This window comes from Silurus aristotelis (genome assembly GCF_946808225.1).
Source record: "Silurus aristotelis genome assembly, chromosome: 2".
In the NCBI taxonomy this organism is placed as follows: Eukaryota; Metazoa; Chordata; class Actinopteri; order Siluriformes; family Siluridae; genus Silurus; species Silurus aristotelis.
Window position 1 is genome coordinate 1,054,420 of NC_139575.1, and position 19,889 is coordinate 1,074,308.

The 19,889-nt window shown below is 42.0% G+C and overlaps 1 protein-coding gene and 1 long non-coding RNA gene across 29 annotated transcripts; one reads left to right on the forward strand and one right to left on the reverse strand.

Annotated features, from left to right (window-relative positions):
- Window positions 1–320: 320 nt before the first annotated feature.
- On the reverse strand, window positions 321–13,731 carry atf1 (activating transcription factor 1). Of its 28 annotated transcripts, none has more exons than XM_083564100.1 (11): window positions 13,596–13,729; window positions 7,884–7,987; window positions 7,669–7,788; window positions 7,221–7,318; window positions 6,910–7,043; window positions 6,543–6,719; window positions 2,919–3,066; window positions 998–2,453; window positions 849–880; window positions 689–728; window positions 321–624 (listed from the first exon to the last, which is right to left on the reverse strand). In XM_083564100.1, exons 2-8 carry the CDS (start codon window positions 7,980–7,982, stop codon window positions 2,309–2,311), a joined length of 921 nt encoding a protein of 306 aa, XP_083420226.1. In that variant the 5' UTR covers window positions 7,983–7,987; window positions 13,596–13,729; the 3' UTR covers window positions 321–624; window positions 689–728; window positions 849–880; window positions 998–2,308. The 28 variants fall into 28 exon arrangements, with proteins under 28 accessions (XP_083420226.1, XP_083420224.1, XP_083420225.1 ...); XM_083564098.1 differs by having other exon boundaries at window positions 849–933; window positions 966–2,453; XM_083564099.1 differs by having other exon boundaries at window positions 321–600; window positions 673–728; window positions 934–2,453.
- Window positions 13,292–19,804, forward strand: LOC310739178. Its single transcript, XR_014537277.1, has 4 exons — window positions 13,292–14,244; window positions 14,492–14,645; window positions 14,949–15,979; window positions 19,028–19,804. It is a non-coding gene; the product is annotated as an uncharacterized lncRNA (long non-coding RNA).
- The last annotated feature ends 85 nt before the right edge of the window (window positions 19,805–19,889 follow it).

The window sequence follows — 19,889 nt, forward strand, 5'->3', positions numbered from 1 at the left end:
AAACTCCACTCCTGAAGATGTGGGAACACGTACAGCTTTAGAGTGTAAAAATACCTGAGCGTTAGAGCTGCACTGCAGTCAGGATCTTTATCGACCAATCAGAATCCAGCAGCAGCGTGTCGTAACCAAGTGTACGATATTCTACTATATTCATATTCACTATCAAACAACTGTGTAGGGAAACATTATCAACTTTATATATACATTACATTCTATTAAAACCACAAATACACAACTAATAAAAAATCAGTTCTCTCACACACACACACACACACACACACACACACACACACACACACACACACTACTAATTGCAATAATTTTGCTTTAGTTTTTGTTTATTAATTTTTTTAACTGTTTTCTGCTGCATATCTTTTCATTAATGAAACTTGTTTAAAACAGAAACAGTGTAAAAGATGGAAAAATATTTATTTAGGTAAAAAAAATCCACAAAAATTGATCTCTATCTTATTTTAAATATCGGGTATTTTATTAAAAACTGCGTCCCGTCTGGAGGTGAAGTGCGAGTGTGCGCCCTGATTCACCTGAACACCAACAGCTTCAGCCACAAACATTTACTCACCATGTCCACTCCTCTACCTGTCCACTCATCTTCTTCTCCACCTGTCCACTCCTCCTCTCCTCTACCTGTCCACTCCACCTCTCCTCTACCTGTCCACTCCTCTACCTGTCCACTCATCTTCTCCTCTACCTGTCCACTCCTCTACCTGTCCACTCATCCTCTCCTCTACCTGTCCACTCTTCCACCTGTCCACTCCTCCTCTCCTCTACCTGTCCACTCCACCTCTCCTCTACCTGTCCACTCCACCTCTCCTCTACCTGTCCACTCCTCTACCTGTCCACTCATCTTCTCCTCTACCTGTCCACTCCACCTGTCCACTCATCCTCTCCTCTACCTGTCCACTATTCCACCTGTCCACTCATCCTCTCCTCTACCTGTCCACTATTCCACCTGTCCACTCCTCTTCTCCTCTACCTGTCCACTCCTCCACTTCACTCATTTCTTTATCAGGGTCCCTTCACATTTTTTTTATTTAAAAATTCCAGATTTTTCCAGACTCAGAAATGCAGACTTCCCTGAAGATTTTTAAGACCATATTTAACATCTGAAAAAGTTGAAATTTAAAATCATTATAAAGTGTTACATTACAGTCTCTGATCGATGTCGGTCAGAATCTCTGATGGTTTCCTTGTGTTTAGTCACCAGTTGGGGGCGCTGTACTGTCACTGCAACTGCTGCCTCATACCGTAACAACCAATCACAGCTGTGCAGATCGAGTCTAGCTCCGAACTTTTGTCAGCGCTGAGAGTCCTCTGAGAAACAGCTTGTGACCGTCTCCACACTAATGACGCGTTTTTAGAGTCAATAAACACCAGGCGGAAATGGTGCAGGTCGAAGTGTAATGATTTGTTCACACGCATTACAGAGACATGAGCATCTTCAGACAACCCCCTCACCCCCTCCCTCCCTCAACACTACTCCAAACCTGGAAATCACTCATCAAATTCCATACTTTTCAAAATGCGTAGGAACCCTGATTCTTCCGATTGTATTGTATTAATGAGAAATAAAAATATTTTAAAAACTTAAGATTCTTCAGTAAATGTGTGTAAAAGCCATTTAACAGAAAAACCTCAAGAAGTGACATTTGGTCACACAAAAGTCAAACAAAAATATATTTACACAATCACATGACAGAATATTTCCCCCAAAACCTTGGGGAGGGGGGGGGGGGGGGGGGGTGAGACACACAGATAGATAAGAGAGAGAGAGAGAGAGAGAGAGAGAGAGAGAGAGAGAGAGAGAGAGAGAGAGAGAGAGAGAGAGAGAGAGAGAGGTGAAGTTTACCCTTTTCACTTATTCTCATCTTTTACTTTAAGCACTTATGGGAAAGAAAAAGTAAACGCAAAATTTCCCTAATAAACTCATGGCTCACTGAATAAGGGGGATATTCCCTGTGTGTGTGTGTGTGTGTGTGTGTGTGTGTGTGTGTGCGAGCGTGCACGCACGCACACGCACCAGGGGCACGTACACAAATATATACACATCTGCTCATCATTTATTAAAAATAGCTAAAAGAAAAATATTATTCTCCATAAACGGTGTGTGTGTGTGTGTGTGAGAGAGAGAGAGAGAGAGAGAGAGAGAGAGAGAGAGAGCTGCACTTTCTAAGCTGTTAGTTAAAAAGGAGTATAAAACCAAGGAAACACACTGGTGTGTGTGTGTGTGTGTGTGTGTGTGTGTAGGCAGAGCTGCATGTACAGTCTGTTAACACAGAGCTAGGTGTTAGCCTGTTTTGACACAGTACAGGTCCTTTAACGTCTTTAGCTCTTCGATCAGCGTTTTGTTTTGGTTCTCAAGCACGGCCACACGGTTCTCCAGGCACTTCACATACTCCTTCTTCTTCCTCCGACACTCCCGAGCCGCCTCCCTGCACACACACAAACACGATTTAATCTTTGTTCTTTTAAGAATGAGGTAAAAGAAACACGGACATTAAGAGAGAGACAAACTCTCAGACAGACAGCAAAGAGACAGACACTCAGACAGTAAGACAGATGCTCAGATAGGAAGATAAACAATCAGACAGACAGTAAGAGACGGATGATCAGACACTTAGATAGACAGTCAGGTAGACAGTAAGACAGATGCTTAGTCATTCATACAGACACCGGGGAGGGGTGCTCAGACAGACAGACACCGGGGAGGGGTGCTCAGACAGACAGACACCGGGGAGGGGTGCTCAGACAGACAGACCCCGGGGAGGGGTGCTCAGACAGACAGACACCGGGGAGGGGTGCTCAGACAGACAGACACCGGGAGGGGTGCTCAGACAGACACCGGGGAGGGGTGCTCAGAGACAGGTGGTCAAACAGACAGCGGGAGACAGACAGACCTGTTTTTGGCGAGGCGAATCTCCCTCTTCATTTGAGGATCATCACTTTTTCCCTGAGAGCTGATAACTGGTGATGTCATGACCACAGTCTGAGGGAGAGCTGATGATGAGGAGCGAATCTGATACGCCTGCATCTCACCCCCTGCTCCTGTAAACACCACATTACACACTCATCACACACAAATCACCTCACTCATCACACACAAATCACCTCACACTCACCACACACTTACCACCCACAAATCACCTCACACTCACCACCTCACTCATCACCTCACTCATCACACACAAATCACCTCACACTCACCACCTCACTCATCACACACAAATCACCTCACACTCACCACACACTCACCACCCACAAATCACCTCACACTCACCACCTCACTCATCACCTCACTCATCACACACAAATCACCTCACACTCACCACACACTCACCACCCACAAATCACCTCACACTCACCACCTCACTCATCACACACAAATCACCTCACACTCACCACACACTCACCACCCACAAATCACCTCACACTCACCACCTCACTCATCACCTCACTCATCACACACAAATCACCTCACACTCACCACACACTCACCACCCACAAATCACCTCACACTCACCACCTCACTCATCACACACAAATCACCTCACACTCACCACACACTCACCACCTCACTCATCACACACAAATCACCTCACACTCACCACCTCACTCATCACACACAAATCACCTCACACTCACCACCTCACTCATCACACACAAATCACCTCACACTCACCACCTCACTCACCACACACTCACCACCTCACACTCACCACCTCACTCATCACACACAAATCACCTCACACTCACCACACACACATCACCTCACACTCACCACACACTCACCACCTCACTCATCACACACAAATCACCTCACACTCACCACACACTCACCACCTCACTCACCACCTCACTCACCACACACTCACCACCTCACTCACCTCACACTCACCACCTCACTCATCACACACAAATCACCTCACACTCACCACACACTCACCACCTCACTCATCACACACAAATCACCTCACACTCACCACACACTCACCACCTCACTCATCAAACACAAATCACCTCACACTCACCACACACTCATCACACACAAATCACCTCACACTCACCACCTCACTCATCACACACAAATCACCTCACTCATCACACACAAATCACCTCACACTCACCACCTCACTCATCACACACAAATCACCTCACATTCACCACCTCACTCATCACACACAAATCACCTCACACTCACCACACACCAACCACCTCACTCATCACACACAAATCACCTCACTCACCACCACATACAAAACACCTCACTTATCACACACAAATCACCTCATTTACCACACACTCACCACCACACACAAATCACCTCACTCATCACACACAAATCACCTCACTCATCACACACAAATCACCTCACTCACCACACTCTCACCACCACACACAAATCACCTCACTCACCACACACAAATCACCTCACTCACCACACAAAAATCACCTCACTCACCACACAAAATTCACCTCACTCACCACACACAAATCACCTCACTCACCACCACACACAAATCACCTCACTCACCACCACACACAAATCACCTCACTCACCACCACACACAAATCACCTCACTCACCACCACACACAAATCACCTCACTCACCACCACACACAAATCACCTCACTCACCACCACACACAAATCACCTCACTCACCACCACACACAAATCACCTCACTCACCACCACACTCACCACCACACTCACCACCCACAAATCACCCCCACACTCACCACAATCAAATCACCCCCACACTCACCACACACAAATCACCACACTCACCACACACAAATCACCACACTCACCACACACAAATCACCACCACACTCCCCACACACAAACCACCTGACTTACCACACACGAAATCACCACACTCAAATCACCACCACACTCACCACACATTACCACACTCACCACACACGTATCACCTCACTCACCACACACAAATCACCACCACACTCACCACTCATTACCACACTCACCACACACGTATCACCTCACTCACCACACACAAATCACCACCACACACTCACCACACACAAATCACCACCACACAAATCACCTTACTCACCACACAAAATCACAACACTCACCACACACTCACCACCACACTCACCACACACAAATCACCTCACTCATCACACACAAATCACCTCACACTCACCACACACTCACCACCTCACTCACCACACACAAATCACCTCACACTCACCACACACTTACCACCTCACTCATCACACACAAATCACCTCACACTCACCACACACTCACCACCTCATTTACCACACACTCACACACCACCACACACAAATCACCTCACTCACCACACACAAATCACCACACACTCACCACCTCACTCATCACACACAAATCACCTCACACTCACCTCACACTAATCACCACACACAAATCACCACCATACTCCCCACACACAAACCACCTGACTTACCACACACAAAATCACCACCACACTCACCACACATTACCACACTCACCACACACATATCACCTCACTCACCACACACAAATCACCACCACACACTCACCACACACAAATCACCACCACACACTCACCACACACAAATCACCACCACACACTCACCACACACAAATCACCACCACACACTCACCACACACAAATCACCACCACACAAATCACCTCACTCACCACACACAAATCACCACCACACACTCACCACACACAAATCACCACCACACACTCACTACACACAAATCACCTCCACACTCACCACACACAAATCACCTGACTCACCACACACAAATCACCTCACTCACCACACACAAATCCTCACCACACTTCCCACACACAAATCACTACACTCACCACACACAAATCACCTCACTCACCACACACAAATCACCTAACTCACCACCACACACTCACCACACACAAATCACCTTACTCACCACGACACAGATCACCACACTCACCACCACACACAAATCACCTCACTCACCACACACAATTCACCTCACCACACTCACCACCACACAAATCACCTCACATTTACCACCACACGACGCACTCACCACCACACCCACCACTACACACACCACACACTTACAACCAAACACTTATTACCACCATATCACCTCACCACACACATCTGACACTCTCCACACATCCTCATGACGCACGCACCACCTCACCACACACTCACAACACACTCATTAAACAAAATCACCTTACACTCATCACACATTTGCCACACACTCAAAACTCACTCATCACCCCACCACACACACACATCACCACAATCATCACAAACATCATACCACAATCAGACACTCATCACACAAAATCACCACACACACACTCATCACCACACACTCATTACATACGCACTCATCACAAACATCATACCACAATCATCACCAAAATCTCAAACTCACCACACACTCATCACACACAAATCACCACAATCATCACCACACACTCATCAGATACACACTCATCACCACACACTCACCCCCAGCCCCTCAGCAGCACACTGACCTTGCAGCACCACCTGGTTGCTGGGTAGGAGGATCTGCTGTCCGTCTGCAGTCTGAGCGTACTGTAGTATAGTGGGCTGGCTCGGGTTCGAGTTGGTCATGGTGAGCGTTTGTAGGCCCTGAACTCCATCAGAGCCTGCACCGGCTAACTGCAAAGAGCCGTTTGACGCTATTGCGACTGTAAACAACAGACACACACAGACACACAGACACACACACACACACATCTGTAACATCTGAAGACACACTTATATCCATGTAAAGCAAGCAGCTGTAGAAATGCCCTACTGACTCAACTCATTAGCATACAACCCGTTAGCACATACGCTAATTAGTGAACCATTGAGAAGTGTCTGAGAGAGACGTACAGTACTGTCCACTGCTGGTCTGGTAGATAGGTGTGGACAGAGACACCGTGGTCATGGTGGACGACGCCAAGGTCTCCTCCTCTTCCTCATTACGCGTGGCTACTTCCTCTGCTGAGAGATCGTTTAAAATCTTCCTACAACACAATTACACACACATCACAACTTTACACAAAACACCAGAGTGTATCTGACACACACGTCATCAATGTACACGTGTAACCTCGTCTATGTGCACGTGTATTGTGTGTAATGTGTCATATAAGAGAGAGAGTGCATGTGTGTGTGTGTGTGTGTGTGTGTGTGTGTAAAACCTGTAAGATGGACGTCTGGCCAGCAGCTCTCGTGTCTTCTGGTTCGAAGTTCCACTGTCTGATGAATCCTGGGAATCTTCACTGTCTGAACCCTGACCCTGTGAGCCAACAAACACACACACACACACACACACACACACACACACACACACACACACACACACACACACACACACCCGTATTACTAAAAACTTCTGCAGCATTACCAACTAGTGTGAATTATGACTCATTTAGCTCATCGACATACTGGATAATACACACCCATGATATCATGATATCATGACATCACACACACACACACACACACACACACACACACACACACACACACACACACACACACACACACACAGACTCATTTAGTAGATATCTTATCAGCCCAAAAGCCAACAACTGTTCCGAGCACAGTGTTGATTATTCCCTGTGTGTGTGTGTGTGTGTGTGTTACCTGTACATGTGCTGGTGGAGACTGTATGACTGAAGATTGAGCAGACTGGATGACCCCCTGCACCTGAAGCTGACCTCCAGGGAGCTGCACCACAGCCACAGGAGATCCTCCCAGAGTCATCTACACCACAAACACACATGCACACACACATTACACATGCATGCTAATCCCTCTCTCACCCACACACAACACACACACACACGGTCATGGTGTACCTGTGTGATCTGTGATAACTGAGATGCTGTGATGGTGGTCGGGATGGTGACAGGTTGTGATTCAGTGCCGTTACTACCACTCTGGTGAATCTCCTCCATTTCCACTGCACAAGCACACACACACACACACACACACACACACACACACACATCAGTATATACGGTGTAAATTTATTGGCAAGTGTGATTGTCCACTTCACAGTATTAACACCAAAACATAATTTTTGAAAATTCGCCTGTTGAATTATTCAAACATGGATGTCATTTTATCAGAACCTAAATGCAGTGCACACAAGTGCAAACATGTTCCATATGCGGTGGCAGTTATCACAAGTGTGTGTGTGTGTGTGTGTGTGTGTGTTAGACACAGCTGTTCAATACAGTCGTCAGTGTTTCCACTTCACCCCTGAAGCCCTGAATCACCTCCACACACACTCATGTTATGAGTCATGCAGTTTGGAAAGCGCGCACACACACACACACACACACACACCCTTACATTCTAAAGCAGGCATCACAATCACAGTGTTTAATTACAAATGTAACTTTTTAAATTAAAAATAAAAAGTCACACCCCTGAGGGGCGGAGCATAGGCATCCTAGAAACCATTTCATTGGACAAAAAAAAATGACGGCAGTGAAATGTACAAAAACACCGTTTTAAACAACCCAGAATGTGTTTTATATTTAAGATTGTCCAAATTAACTCAATGTAGCTTGGATGCAGCTGGACAACCTCGTGGTGTTCTCTCAGTCAGCCTGATGAGATTGAGTGCTTGTTGGATGCTTTTCCTTCACTCTCTGGTCCATCTCATCTCAAACCATCTCACCTTGAACAAATAGCTTTTACAGAACCTAGAGGTGTGTTTGGGGTCATTGTCCTGTTGGACAGGAGGAGAGCCTCTTGAGTTCTAAAAAAAAAGCTCTCAGTGCTGCTGATCAGCATATTTACATATATTCACCCTCATAGAAAACAACAAGCATTCCTGCACTGCACTCACATGCACACCATCAATAGGTAAATCCAGAGGATCTAAATAAACCTCTGATCAGGGTTTTGTCTCTTTACTTGTTTTGCTTGACCTCAGTGCAGCTTTTCACACCATTGATCATCATCTCCTGCTTGCTGGACTGGAGAACGTTGTTGGAATAAAGGGAACAGCTCTCTCCCGGCTGAATCTGAATGATCGCTGTCAGTTTGTTGATGTAAATGGTGAGTTCTCCACACTCTCTGAGGTAAAGTTTGGTGTTCTGCAAGGATCTGTCTTAGGCCCTCTGCTTTTCTCTTTATATCTGCTGCCTCTGGGTGAAATTATACATAAACATGGTATTCGCTTCCATTGCTATGCTGATGACACACAGCTGTATATTTCAGCAAAGCCAGATGAGAGTGATCAGCTTAACAATGTTGAGGAGTACTTTCCGATTCTGTAGCATCTCTGGATGGTGTTTCTGTCTCAGTGTGTTCAGCAGTCACACACCTCGGTGTGATTATTATTTGAGGCTCACGTGAATAATATTACCAGGATCTCCTTCTTTCACCTTAGAAATATTGCTAAAATTAGAAATATGATGTTGTTACAGGATGCAGAAAAACTAGTAGATGTTTTTGTAACATCTAGATTAGACTACTGTAACGCTTTACTGTCTGGGTGTTGGAGTAAGTGCAGAAATAAGCTTCAGTTAGTTCAGAATGCAGCAGCAAGAGTCCTCACTAGATCTAGAAAATATGATCACATCAGCCCTGTTTTAATCATCTACACTGCTCCCAATTACATCTCACACTGATTATAAAATACTACTACTGACGTATAAAGCACTTAACGCTCTCACGCCGAAGTATCTGAGTGAACTTCTGTACCAGGATGATCCTCCACGCCTACTTAGATCAAAAGGTGCAGGCTATTTGTTGGTACCTCAAATAATGAAGACTACAGCAGGGGGCAGATGTTTCTCTTATAAACCCCACAGTTATGGAACAACCTTCCAATCAGTGTTCGGGACTCAGACACAGTCTCTGTGCAGCTGGTGATGTTTCTCATCTACACCCTGGAGATCATGAAATTGTGGAGTAGGAACAGGAGTTTTGAGGATTTGGACTGTAGTTAATATCAACAGTCTGCTACACTGACTCAGGACTACAGTTTGCTCTGATCTCCATCACTGCACCTCAACATCTTTTATCTGTAATAAATGGACATTCGGTGGAACCCAGATGAGGATGAGGTTCCCTCTTGAGTCTGGTTCCTCTCAAGGTTTCTTCCATCTGCATCTTGGGGAGTTTTTCCTTCACCACAGTCTCCACTGACTTGTTCATCAGGGACAAACTTACACTTATAAAGAACTTATTCATTTTTATCTCCACATGATCTGTGTGAACCTGCTCTGAGACGATGTTCATTATTAAAAGCTCAAAACAAATAAACATGAATTGAACTGAATTGAAATAGCTATTACAGAACCTAGAGGAGTATTTGGGGTCATTGTCCATTTGGAAACCAGATGCTAAGCTGCACGTTGCTGTAGAATATTGTGGAAGCCATGCTGGTCAAGTGTGTCCTCAATTTGAACTGAAACACCAACAGTGTCACCAGCAAAGCACCTCCACACCACCTCCACCATGCTTCACAGTAGGAACCACACATTCAGGAATCATCTGATCACCCTCTGTACGTCTAACAAATACACAGTGCTTAGAAGCAAACATCTCAAAGTCTCATCTGCTTGTTGATCTTCTGAAGTAATGGTTTCTCCTCTGGAGAGTAGATGATGAAATATGCCTGCCACTTAAATTTCGAGAAGCATTGATGTAAATTGGTGGTTCCTGAATCTGGTAATTCTGATTAAATGATCCTCTGCAGCAGAGGTAGCTCTTCATCTTCCTTTTCTGTGAGATTCCTTAATAAGAACTGTTTCATCACAGCGTTTGATGGTTTTGGAGACTGCACTTACTGATACATTTAAAGTTCTTGAGATGTTTTGGATTGACTGAGCTTCATTTCTTAAAGTAATGAGAGATCTTTTCTCTTTTCTTGTCTTAAGAGTGTTTCTCACCATAATATGGATTTGTACAGTAGTTGTAGGAGCACTAAAAGGGCTACGGACTCTGCACTCACACGTTCCTCTGCACTACAGATTTCCAGATGTGTTCTTTTATAGTTTGGATTCTTCAGTATTAATGTACAATGTTGACTAATAAAAAATAGTGAAAAACCACTGAACAAAATGATGTGTACAAACTATTGACTGGTACTGTATACACAAAATATGGCCGAAAGTATTTGGACAACTGACTTTTCCACCCAAATGCATTTCTTCTTCTTCTTTCGGCTGCACCCATTAGGGGGCGCCACATCCGTCTCCATACCCCCCCTGTCCTCTACATCTGCCTCTTTCACACCAACTACCTGCATGTCTTCCTCACCACATCCATAAACCTCCTCCTTGATCTTCCTCTTTTCCTCCTTCCTGGTGTCTCCATCCTCAGCATTCTCCTACTGATATACCCCATGTCCCTCCTCTGCACATGTCCAAACCATCTCAATCTCACCTCACTCACCTTGTCTCCAAAATGTCCTACATGTACTGTCCCTCTCTAATAAACTCATTTCTAATCCTGTCCATCGTCGTCACTCCCAACGAACATCTCAACATCTTCAGCTCTGCTACCTCCAGCTCCACCTCCTGTCTTTTACTCAATGCCACTGTCTCTAATCCATACAACATCTCAGGTCTCACCACAGTCCTATAAACTTTCCCTTTCACTCTCACAGATACTCTTCTATCACAAATCACTCCTGCTATCACTCTTCTCCACCCACTCCACCCTGCCTGCACTCTTTTCTTCACTTCTCTAACACACTCTCCATTACTTTACACTGTTGACCCCAGGTTCCTCTGCCACCCCAAAACTGTTGCACACTATTGATAGCACACAATTGTATCGGACATCTTCAGATGCTGCATGAAGTTGTTTCTTCATTGAACTAGGAGACCCTGTTTCAGCATGACGATACCCTTGTGCACAAAGCCAGCTCCATGAAGATCTGCTTTCCATGGGTTGGAGTGAAAGATCTCATGCTATATAGTTACAAACCTATTGAACACATTTCAGATGAATGTGATCACCGACTGCACCCAAGGTCTTCTCACCTTCTCACCTCCATCACTACCTGTCTTTACTAACACCCTTGTAACTGAATGAATCTCCACAAAATCTAGTGGAACATCTTCCCAGAAGAGTGGAGCTCATTATAACAGCACATGGAACTAGATGTTAAACGAGATCCTCAGAAAAAGGCACTTAGCAATCTTATGGTCGGCTGTCCACAAACTTTTGGCCTAGTGTGTATTGCGCGCATCAAATAATCAAACAAACAAAAACAAATAACTGAAGTCGCTAATGCGCTTCTGTAGAGTCAGTCCGGCTCGGTCCTGAATCCAGCGTCACTCCCTAACAAGTGTACTAGATGGAAGTGTCTATGTATAGAAAGTGAATGAAGAAGTGGACACGCCCGAGGTAGTGTAAAACACGTAAGAGGGTGATTGGGAACACAGCCGGCTATTAAATCAGTCAATATCAAAGCTAATTCGGGAATGTTGCAAAATAAATCAATAAATAAAAAACTAACAAATAAATAAACGACCAGAAATAAATAAATCGATAAATAAATGTGATTCTTCGGCAGTGTGGCTCTAAAAATCAATTTAAAACATAATTAAACGGCTGCAGGTTTCAAGAACAGCAACTCGCATTAACTAGCGTTAAAGAGTAGAGTGAGTAGAGTTAGCTGTGTGTGTGTGTGTGTGTGTGTGTGTGTGTGTGTGTGTGTGTGAGAGAGAGAGTGTGTGTGTTTCTATGTCTATGTGTGTGAAGGAGTGTGTGTGTGTGTGTGTGTGTGTGTGAGAGAGAGAGAGTGTGTGTTTCTATGTCTATGTGTGTGAAGGAGTGAGTGTGTGTGTGTGTGTGTGTGTGTGTGTGTGTGTGTGTGAGTGTGTGAGAGAGAGAGTGTGTGTGTTTCTATGTCTATGTGTGTGAAGGAGTGTGTGTGTGTGTGTGTGTGTGTGTGTGTGTGTGTGTGTGTGTGTGTGAGAGAGAGAGAGTGTGTGTTTCTATGTCTATGTGTGTGAAGGAGTGAGTGTGTGTGTGTGTGTGTGTGTGTGTGTGTGTGTGTGTGTGTGTGTGTGTGTGAGAGAGAGAGAGTGTGTGTTTCTATGTCTATGTGTGTGAAGGAGTGAGTGTGTGTGTGTGTGTGTGTGTGTGTGTGTGTGTGTGTGTGTGTGTGTGAGAGAGAGAGAGTGTGTGTTTCTATGTCTATGTGTGTGAAGGAGTGAGTGTGTGTGTGTGTGTGTGTGTGAGTGTGTGAGAGAGAGAGAGTGTGTGTGTTTCTATGTCTATGTGTGTGAAGGAGTGAGTGTGTGTGTGTGTGTGTGTGTGTGTGTTTACGCGTCGTTCGAAAACTTTCAAACCGAGTCACTGGCACGCAAGTACCGCGTCAACACACGTCAGCGGCCCGGGGAGCCATTAAAGCCCCGCCGCCATGTCAGAGAGGGAGAGAGAGCGAGAGAGCGCGCGGAAGCACCGGAACCGCCGCCATTACAGCGCCTTCACCAGCACCAGCACACCACCGCGTTCCCGCGCGAGCAGCGCCCTGTTCCCCGTCCGCCTCGAGCACGAGCGTTGAGCAGCAGCAGCCTCGCGCCCTCACCTACCTTCCCCAGCTCCTTTGATCCGCCGCGGACGGTCCTTCAGATGTCCGTTCCGGAGACGTGACGTAACCGCGGATCTCTTCTCGGCGCTTTTGATCTCAAACACGTGAATTTGTAAAAGTAAGAATGAATAATAACAGTAAGCTAACTCTAACTAGCTGCCTTGGGCTTTTTTTTGTTTTTTTTTTCTTCTTTCCTCAGTTGGCTACGCCCCGCCCACTCCAACGTCGTATGACGTCATCTCCCCAGCGCGTCCTGATTGGTCGGTCGGTGCTCTACTGTAAATTAAAAAGAATAAACGACCCCCCCCCCCCCCACACACACACACACACACACACGCGTGTTTTATTCCCATTGTTGCTGCTCGATCCGCGGTGTGTGTGTGTGTGTGTGTGTGTGTGTGTGTGTTGTTGTTTACATTTAATATTTCAGTTTTTAAAGATATCTTAACTGTTCTACTTCTTCCAGCACAATTTAACAAATGTCTGCATTTAAAGAAACACAAGATATTTATTTATTTATTTATACAGTAATTCTTTCCTTTCATCCTTAATTTATTCATTCACACAGAAATTCGTAATTAAGTACGGGATCGAGTAGGCACGTGCCTCTACTTCCTGTCAAACACTTTTCCAGCAGTATTTATAACAGTGTACTGGTCCCCTGGTGGTCTAGTGGTTAAGATGCAGCGCTCCCACCGCTGCGACCCGGGTTCGATTCCCGGTCAGGGAACCATCCCCAGCCACTCTTAGTGCCGGTCCCAAGCCCGGATAAATTGGGGAGGGTTGCGTTAGGAAGGGCATCCAGTGTAAAACATGTGCCAAATCAAACGTGCGGAGGATCCGCTGTGGCGACCCCTAACGGGAGAAGCCGAAAAGAAAGAAAGAAATTTATAACAGTGTACTGGTCAAAACTACCACATGATATTACTACTGATTCTCCTGATATAAACACACATTTTATAAAACATTAATCCATAAAATTATATTCATTAAAGTGAGTAATAGATTTAATTGGCACAGATGATGTTCTCTCACTCATTTCACTCAGTGTGTGTATCCCTATTTAATACCCACACTGTCTATACTGTCTCACATTGTCTGTATTTGTCTTGTCTTGTCTGTATTGTCTTGTATAGTCTGTGTCTTGTCTTGTCTGTATTGTCTTGTATAGTCTGTGTCTTGTCTTGTCTGTATTGTCTTGTATAGTCTGTTTGTGTCTTGTCTTGTCTGTTTTGTCATGTATAGGTTTTATTTGTGTCTGTACTTTTGAGAGTCACTAACAGCTGGAACCAAATTCCTTGTGTGTGTCAACACACTTGGCCAATAAACCTGATTCTGATTCTGATTTCCTGAGAGAACGAGGGATAGAGAGTGCATGCATGAATAAAAGAAGGATGGAAGGAAGACATTAAATTTAAAATAAGTGTTTTAAAGCTGTTTAAGTACACTGGAATAAATAGAACATGTAATAATAAATGTAAAACACACACTTCTGTATTTCCAAAATGTAAACTACTTATTTAAATATTTCCATTTATTTTTATTTAATCAATTTAATTCATGCTAATTTTATCAATAGAATTTTATTGATATATTTTCTTTAATAAAATGTGTATTGATATGAAGTGAATCAGTGGTAAAGAGTTATTTCTGCTACAGGAAGTAGACGCATGTGTGCACATGTGCAGTAGAAGTTGTGTTTCCGGTACGGATGGAGGAGACACTCAGTCAGTTCCTGTTCTCACTTGCTCTATGGCAGGTATCTTCATGTTTATTTTATTTTCCTAGGTCTGTGTGGTGTTTTGTTGTTTAGCTCTGCCCCTGGTGTACCCGTCACTTCACTGCAGAATCAACACCCACCTCAAAAACATGGTGCTTCTGAAATTCCTTTCTGGTCTTCAGCATGCTCGTCCACGTAACACCATCACGCTCTCGTGTCCTGCTCATCGTTCCCTTCTGAGTCTGGTTCCTCAGACCTTCTCAGACAGGTTTTCCCTCAACACACTCACCTCTGACTCACCCACCGGAATTATTTTAATGTATATTCTTTTTTGCATATACGTGTAGTCATTAAAATATTTGTAATGAAATAGTTACACCAGGAAGCTAGATTTCGGTGTTAATTGCTGGGAAATTGTGTAACAATTGCGTAACTGTGTAACAATGCGCTCAGTTGTGTGTAGAATAGAATCTCCACGCTCCTGATCCAAACTATAGCCACAGAAATGAGTAAAATAGTTGAGTTGATATTTATATCTATCTGTAGGGGGCGCTGTGGGAGCAATTAATACAGTGTACACCATGAACTTTGAACTCAAAACTAACATAAGAGACTGAAACTAAAATGCTGTCTCAGGTGTTTTCCAGGTTTGGAGTAAATGTTTAGTGTTTGGTGTTTGATATTTATTGTTGTAGTGTTGGATGTTTAGTGTTTGATATTTAGTGTTTGATATTTATTGTTTAGTGTTTGATGTTTTATGTTTATTGTTTGATGTTTGTTTGATGTTTCGTGTTTGATGTTTCGTGTTTGATGTTTCGTGTTTGATGTTTGGTGTTTAGTGTTTGGTGTTTAGTGTTTGGTGTTTAGTGTTTGGTGTTTAGTGTTTGATGTTTGTTTGATGTTTAGTGTTTGATGTTTGGTGTTTGATGTTTTATGTTTATTGTTTGATGTTTGTTTGATGTTTGATGTTTCGTGTTTGATGTTTGGTGTTTAGTGTTCAGTGTTTGATGTTTAGTGTTTGATGTTTGGTGTTTAGTGTTTGTTTGATGTTTAGTGTTTGATGTTTAGTGTTTGGTGTTTGGTGTTTGGTGTTTGATGTTTAGTGTTTTATGTTTAGTGTTTGATGTTTAGTGTTTGGTGTTTGATGTTTAGTGTTTGATGTTTGGTGTTTAGTGTTATGTTTAGTGTTTAGTGTTTGATGTTTGTTTGATGTTTAGTGTTTGGTGTTTAGTGTTCAGTGTTTGATGTTTAGTGTTTGATGTTTAGTGTTTGGTGTTTGGTGTTTGATGTTTAGTGTTTGATGTTTAGTGTTTGATGTTTAGTGTTTGGTGTTTGATGTTTGGTGTTTGATGTTTAGTGTTTGGTGTTCAGTGTTTGATGTTTAGTGTTTAGTGTTTGATGTTTAGTGTTTGGTGTTTAGTGTTTAGTGTTTGATGTTTGTTTGATGTTTAGTGTTTGGTGTTTCGTGTTTGGTGATTAGTGTTCAGTGTTTGATGTTTAGTGTTTGGTGTTTAGTGTTTGGTGTTTAGTGTTTAGTGTTTAGTGTTTGATGTTTAGTGTTTGATGTTTAGTGTTTGATGTTTAGTGTTTGATGTTTAGTGTTTAGTGTTTGATGTTTAGTGTTTAGTGTTTAGTGTTTGATGTTTAGTGTTTAGTGTTTGATGTTTAGTGTTTGATGTTTAGTGTTTGATGTTTAGTGTTTGATGTTTAGTGTTTAGTGTTTGATGTTTGGTGTTTGTTTAGTGTTTGATGTTTGTTTAGTGTTTGATGTTTAGTGTTTGATGTTTAGTGTTTGATGTTTAGTGTTTGATGTTTAGTGTTTAGTGTTTGATGTTTAGTGTTTGGTGTTTAGTGTTTGGTGTTTAGTGTTTGGTGTTTGGTGTTTAGTGTTTGGTGTTTAGTGTTTGGTGTTTAGTGTTTAGTGTTTAGTGTTTGATGTTTAGTGTTTGATGTTTAGTGTTTGATGTTTAGTGTTTGATGTTTAGTGTTTAGTGTTTGATGTTTAGTGTTTGATGTTTAGTGTTTGATGTTTAGTGTTTAGTGTTTGGTGTTTAGTGTTTAGTGTTTGATGTTTAGTGTTTGATGTTTAGTGTTTGATGTTTAGTGTTTGATGTTTAGTGTTTAGTGTTTGATGTTTAGTGTTTAGTGTTTGATGTTTAGTGTTTAGTGTTTGATGTTTAGTGTTTGATGTTTAGTGTTCAGTGTTTGATGTTTAGTGTTTGGTGTTTAATGTTTAGTGTTTAGTGTTTGATGTTTAGTGTTTGATGTTTAGTGTTTAGTGTTTGATGTTTAGTGTTTGGTGTTTAATGTTTGGTGTTTGGTGTTTGTTTAGTGTTTGATGTTTAGTGTTTGATGTTTAGTGTTTGATGTTTAGTGTTTAGTGTTTAGTGTTTGGTGTTTAGTGTTTGGTGTTTGATGTTTGTTTGATGTTTAGTGTTTGGTGTTTAGTGTTCAGTGTTTGATGTTTAGTGTTTGATGTTTAGTGTTTGGTGTTTAGTGTTTAGTGTTTAGTGTTTGATGTTTAGTGTTTGATGTTTAGTGTTTAGTGTTTGGTGTTTAGTGTTTGATGTTTAGTGTTTGATGTTTAGTGTTTGATGTTTAGTGTTTGATGTTTAGTGTTTAGTGTTTGATGTTTAGTGTTTGATGTTTAGTGTTTGATGTTTAGTGTTTGATGTTTAGTGTTTGATGTTTAGTGTTTGATGTTTAGTGTTTGGTGTTTGATGTTTGTTTGATGTTTGGTGTTTAGTGTTTAGTGTTTGATGTTTGTTTAGTGTTTGATGTTTAGTGTTTGATGTTTAGTGTTTGATGTTTGGTGTTTGGTGTTTGATGTTTGTTTAGTGTTTGGTGTTTAGTGTTTGATGTTTAGTGTTTGATGTTTAGTGTTTGATGTTTAGTGTTTGATGTTTAGTGTTTAGTGTTTGATGTTTAGTGTTTGATGTTTAGTGTTTGATGTTTAGTGTTTGGTGTTTGATGTTTGTTTGATGTTTGGTGTTTAGTGTTTAGTGTTTGATGTTTGTTTAGTGTTTGATGTTTAGTGTTTGATGTTTAGTGTTTAGTGTTTGATGTTTAGTGTTTGATGTTTAGTGTTTGATGTTTAGTGTTTGATGTTTAGTGTTTGATGTTTAGTGTTTGATGTTTAGTGTTTAGTGTTTGATGTTTAGTGTTTGGTGTTTAGTGTTTGGTGTTTGGTGTTTGTTTAGTGTTTGATGTTTAGTGTTTGATGTTTAGTGTTTGATGTTTAGTGTTTGATGTTTAGTGTTTGATGTTTAGTGTTTGATGTTTAGTGTTTGATGTTTAGTGTTTGATGTTTAGTGTTTGATGTTTAGTGTTTAGTGTTTGGTGTTTGGTGTTTAGTGTTTGGTGTTTAGTGTTTAGTGTTTGGTGTTTGGTGTTTAGTGTTTAGTGTTTGATGTTTAGTGTTTGATGTTTAGTGTTTGATGTTTAGTGTTTGGTGTTTAGTGTTTGGTGTTTGATGTTTGTTTGATGTTTGGTGTTTAGTGTTTAGTGTTTGATGTTTGTTTAGTGTTTGATGTTTAGTGTTTGATGTTTAGTGTTTGATGTTTGGTGTTTGATGTTTGTTTAGTGTTTGATGTTTAGTGTTTGTTTAGTGTTTGATGTTTAGTGTTTGATGTTTAGTGTTTGATGTTTAGTGTTTGCTGTTTGGTGTTTGATGTTTAGTGTTTGATGTTTAGTGTTTAGTGTTTGATGTTTAGTGTTTGATGTTTAGTGTTTAGTGTTTGGTGTTTAGTGTTTGATGTTTAGTGTTTGATGTTTAGTGTTTGATGTTTAGTGTTTAGTGTTTGATGTTTAGTGTTTGATGTTTAGTGTTTGATGTTTAGTGTTTAGTGTTTAGTGTTTGATGTTTAGTGTTTGATGTTTAGTGTTTGATGTTTGATGTTTGGTGTTTAGTGTTTGATGTTTAGTGTTTGATGTTTAGTGTTTGATGTTTAGTGTTTGATGTTTAGTGTTTGATGTTTAGTGTTTGATGTTTAGTGTTTAGTGTTTGATGTTTAGTGTTTAGTGTTTGATGTTTAGTGTTTAGTGTTTAGTGTTTAGTGGTCCTCAGCTTCTTCATATGTATTTCATTCCCCTCTCTGTAATGAGTTTAATAAAATGATTGAAACGTAGCGCTCATGTCCACACTTCACCACTCTGTAACACATCACTGCTGCAAAATAAATGCCTTTTATTCTTTTTTTTCTTCCATTATAATATAAAACAGGAAGTAAACCAATGTACAAAATGAAAGTTAGCGAAGTTGGAGAGGAAGAAAAGAGGAGCAGAAGAGGAGGTTGCATAATAATCATCCACATTCACATTCACATTCATATTCATACAGGGCGATACAGCGGCACAACACCCTCAAGCTCAGCTTTTATTATTAATATTAATGTGAAACACAAGAGGAGGATGTGATCAGGTCGTGGGCTGTGTCTCAAATCATATACTTTAGTGTGAATAGTGTGAATGCAATGACGTGTTAAAGCTGTCGGAAATTAAGTGTATTCTGATATTTAGTGCAAAAGTGTTTATGCTTCGATGTCACCTGAGACCGTAGTGTGTAGGTACAGCTGT

What these genes read in the sequence shown, in the direction of transcription:
- atf1 (XM_083564086.1), bottom strand. Translation starts at nt 7,982, where the DNA reads ATGGAGGAGATTCACCAGAGTGGTAGTAACGGCACTGAATCACAACCT. An exon ending in CTCCACCAGCACATGTACAG is followed by an intron (nt 7,319 to 7,668) that starts GTAACACACACA and finishes GTTGGCTCACAG; the next exon opens with GGTCAGGGTTCAGACAGTGA. An exon ending in GCCAGACGTCCATCTTACAG is followed by an intron (nt 7,044 to 7,220) that starts GTTTTACACACA and finishes ATTGTGTTGTAG; the next exon opens with GAAGATTTTAAACGATCTCT.